This window comes from Hibiscus syriacus, unplaced genomic scaffold, assembly GCF_006381635.1.
Source record: "Hibiscus syriacus cultivar Baekdansim isolate YM2019G1 unplaced genomic scaffold, ASM638163v2 tig00110548_pilon, whole genome shotgun sequence".
Lineage (NCBI taxonomy): Eukaryota > Viridiplantae > Streptophyta > Magnoliopsida > Malvales > Malvaceae > Hibiscus > Hibiscus syriacus.
Window position 1 is genome coordinate 4,151,862 of NW_024062775.1, and position 2,821 is coordinate 4,154,682.

The window sequence follows — 2,821 nt, forward strand, 5'->3', positions numbered from 1 at the left end:
AAAATTAAGGAAAATATATAAAACACATGAAATCAGTGATTAAAATGAAATAACTAAAAATATTATGATCAAAATGAAACATACACAAACTTGACAGAATAAACAACTAGTGACTAAAATATAATTATTAAAATATACATGCCTGAAACAAAACATTAAAAATGTCACTAAATGATTAAACAAATAGATTACAAAGCATAGGGGACCGAAAATGCTATTATCCCCTAAATATTAAAACATACGTATGAGAGTGTAAAGTTGTGAGGACCAAATTTGCATTTAACCCAAACAACTATTATTTGATTGTTTCTCCTATGGATCACCTGACGACCTTCATTGGTCGCCCAGACCACCCGACGACCTTCATTCGACCTGTAGTAAACACCCTATCTTAATAATTAATTGTTAAAACACGTTATCTCGTAAATTTTTTTTTCCACAACATTATCTCATAAATTCAGCCAAAACAACCCTTAATTGTGTTATCAGTTTCCAAGGAAATCAGTACTTTATTCATGAAAGTGTGAAAACAAAAAGGGAAAAGAAGGCGCGAGCTATAGTGAGAGAAAAGGGAAGATTGAAGAATCTAATCTATAAGGCAGCGTCAAACAGTGGGAAAACAGGCGTTTAATCTTCCCCTCTAGAACGATTAAAAAAAAACTTCAAAGTTTCAACGATAAACAACAGCAATATCCTCGTGAGAGAGAGAGACTTGTCTCCTGAGTGTCTTCTCTTTGGAATTTTGCTCGTATCTCTCTGTTTCTCCCTTTAATGCAACGCTTCTCTTCTTCTTCTTCTTCTTCTTCATCTTCAGCAAGGGCTTGAATATTGAAAACAAGAGGCCAAGGTGTTTTGAAGGGAAACATGACGGGGGCATCTGGGAGATTACCGACATGGAAAGAGAGGGAAAACAACAAGAGGAGGGAACGGAGGAGAAGAGCCATAGCTGCAAAGATATACACTGGTCTTCGATCTCAAGGCAACTATAAGCTTCCTAAACATTGTGACAACAACGAGGTCTTGAAAGCTCTTTGTGCTGAAGCTGGTTGGATTGTTGAAGAAGATGGCACCACTTATCGCAAGGTTCGATTTCTTTTTCCTTGAAAATTTTCTGGGTCTTATTCGTTTTAAAAAACTAGACCAGATCTATACATGCATGAGTTGTATCGGTGTTAAATTTAGATTCTTGATTGCTGTTCTGAAATGGGTTTTGATTGATCTTTTGATCTTTTATATTTTGACAATCTGGGTCTTTTACTTTGTGTTGATCTGGATTGAAGAAGGGAAGAATTAATCGGAAAGGTTTTATATGCTTTTTGACTCTTTGTTTCCTTTGTGCTTAAATCAAATGACATAGAAGTTTGTGATAGTCACAGATCTTGATTGTTCAAGAGAACATAACAGAAAAAGGTTCGATCCGTTTTGTTTTCTTCTGATTCCTTTCTAATGAATTTGTTGCAGGGATGCAAGCCACCTCCGTCTGAGCTTGCAGGGACCTCGACAAATATCAGTGCATGTTCATCTCTTCAACCAAGCCCGCAGTCCTCATCCTTCCCAAGTCCCGTTCCTTCATACCATGCTAGCCCATCCTCCTCCTTGTGCCCTAGCCCGACTCGATTCGATTCGAATCCATCGAACTACCTTCTTCCGTTCCTCCGCAACATTGCTGCCATCCCAAATAATCTCCCTCCTCTTAGGATATCCAATAGTGCTCCCGTGACCCCACCTCTTTCATCCCCTACTTCAAGAGGATCTAAGCCCAAACCTGACTGGGAGTACCACCTTTCAAATGCCTCTCTGAACTCGATTCGGCACTCTCTTTTTGCCACATCAGCCCCATCTAGCCCAACAAGGCGGCACCACCACGCACCAGCCACCATACCTGAATGTGATGAATCTGATGCCTCGACCGTGAACTCTGGTCGCTGGATGAGTTTTCAGACAATGGCATCATCCAATGCAGCCCCTCCTTCACCCACCTTTAACCTTGTGAAGAGGGTTGTTCAACAGAATCCTCTCCAAGATGGTGCCACTAGGCTTGGAGGGGTCACCTGGGGGACAGTTACAGAGATGGGAAGAGGCTCCGAGTTTGAGTTTGAGAACGGTAGAGTAAAAGCTTGGGAAGGTGAAAGAATACACGAAGTTGGTGTCGATGATCTGGAACTTACACTAGGAACTAGCAAGACTTGTGCATAGAGCCGTTTCTGCATTGCAATAAGAAATTGATCATTCCTCTGCATTGCTGCATTATCGTTGACCATATTCAATGCGAGTTCTTGCATTGCTCAGAGACCATCCTTACACCATATTTGTGCAATTTTGAGCTAAAGGAACTCAAGCCTACTTATCACTATTTAATTGCCGTAGACGAACTTACAGGGCTCGAAAGACACCACGAATTCAATCTTCTGGGTGACATGATGGAAAATCGAAGTGATTATATGAAAAAAATTTGTTAATGTTTAAGTTTTCAGTTTTCTTATAATATCTTCATTTGCCATGTGATTTGTTAGGATTCCAATAGAGGGGTTGTGTTCTTTTATCTATCATGTGATGAAACACAGAACTCAGAATTTTGAAGGCAGTAATTACTAGACTTTGTTGCGACGGAATATGATAAAATCTAAAACATATACATAGGTGTGATAAAACCCAGGGTAGATAATTTGTGTTTTTATCACATTTATGTTATCATATCAGTTCGAATAGAAAATATTCGAAATAGGTTTCGTTTTCATGTTTATGATCTTTTTATTAATCTGGATAAGTACAAGATTTTAATTTGAATCAAAGATAATTTAATATTAAACATTTACGTCCC

The 2,821-nt window shown here is 38.8% G+C and overlaps 1 protein-coding gene across 1 annotated transcript; it reads left to right on the plus strand.

Moving 5' to 3' along the window:
• Nucleotides 1-496: 496 nt before the first annotated feature.
• LOC120130905 (BES1/BZR1 homolog protein 2-like) lies at nucleotides 497-2,500 on the plus strand. Its single transcript, XM_039148054.1, has 2 exons — nucleotides 497-1,083; nucleotides 1,462-2,500. Exons 1-2 carry the CDS (start codon nucleotides 865-867, stop codon nucleotides 2,194-2,196), a joined length of 954 nt encoding a protein of 317 aa, XP_039003985.1. The 5' UTR covers nucleotides 497-864; the 3' UTR covers nucleotides 2,197-2,500.
• The last annotated feature ends 321 nt before the right edge of the window (nucleotides 2,501-2,821 follow it).

Bases quoted from the DNA above. Each gene is read 5' to 3' on its own strand.
- LOC120130905 (XM_039148054.1), top strand. From the start codon at position 865: ATGACGGGGGCATCTGGGAGATTACCGACATGGAAAGAGAGGGAAAAC. The intron at 1,084-1,461 runs GTTCGATTTCTT...AATTTGTTGCAG, and splicing joins ATGGCACCACTTATCGCAAG to GGATGCAAGCCACCTCCGTC.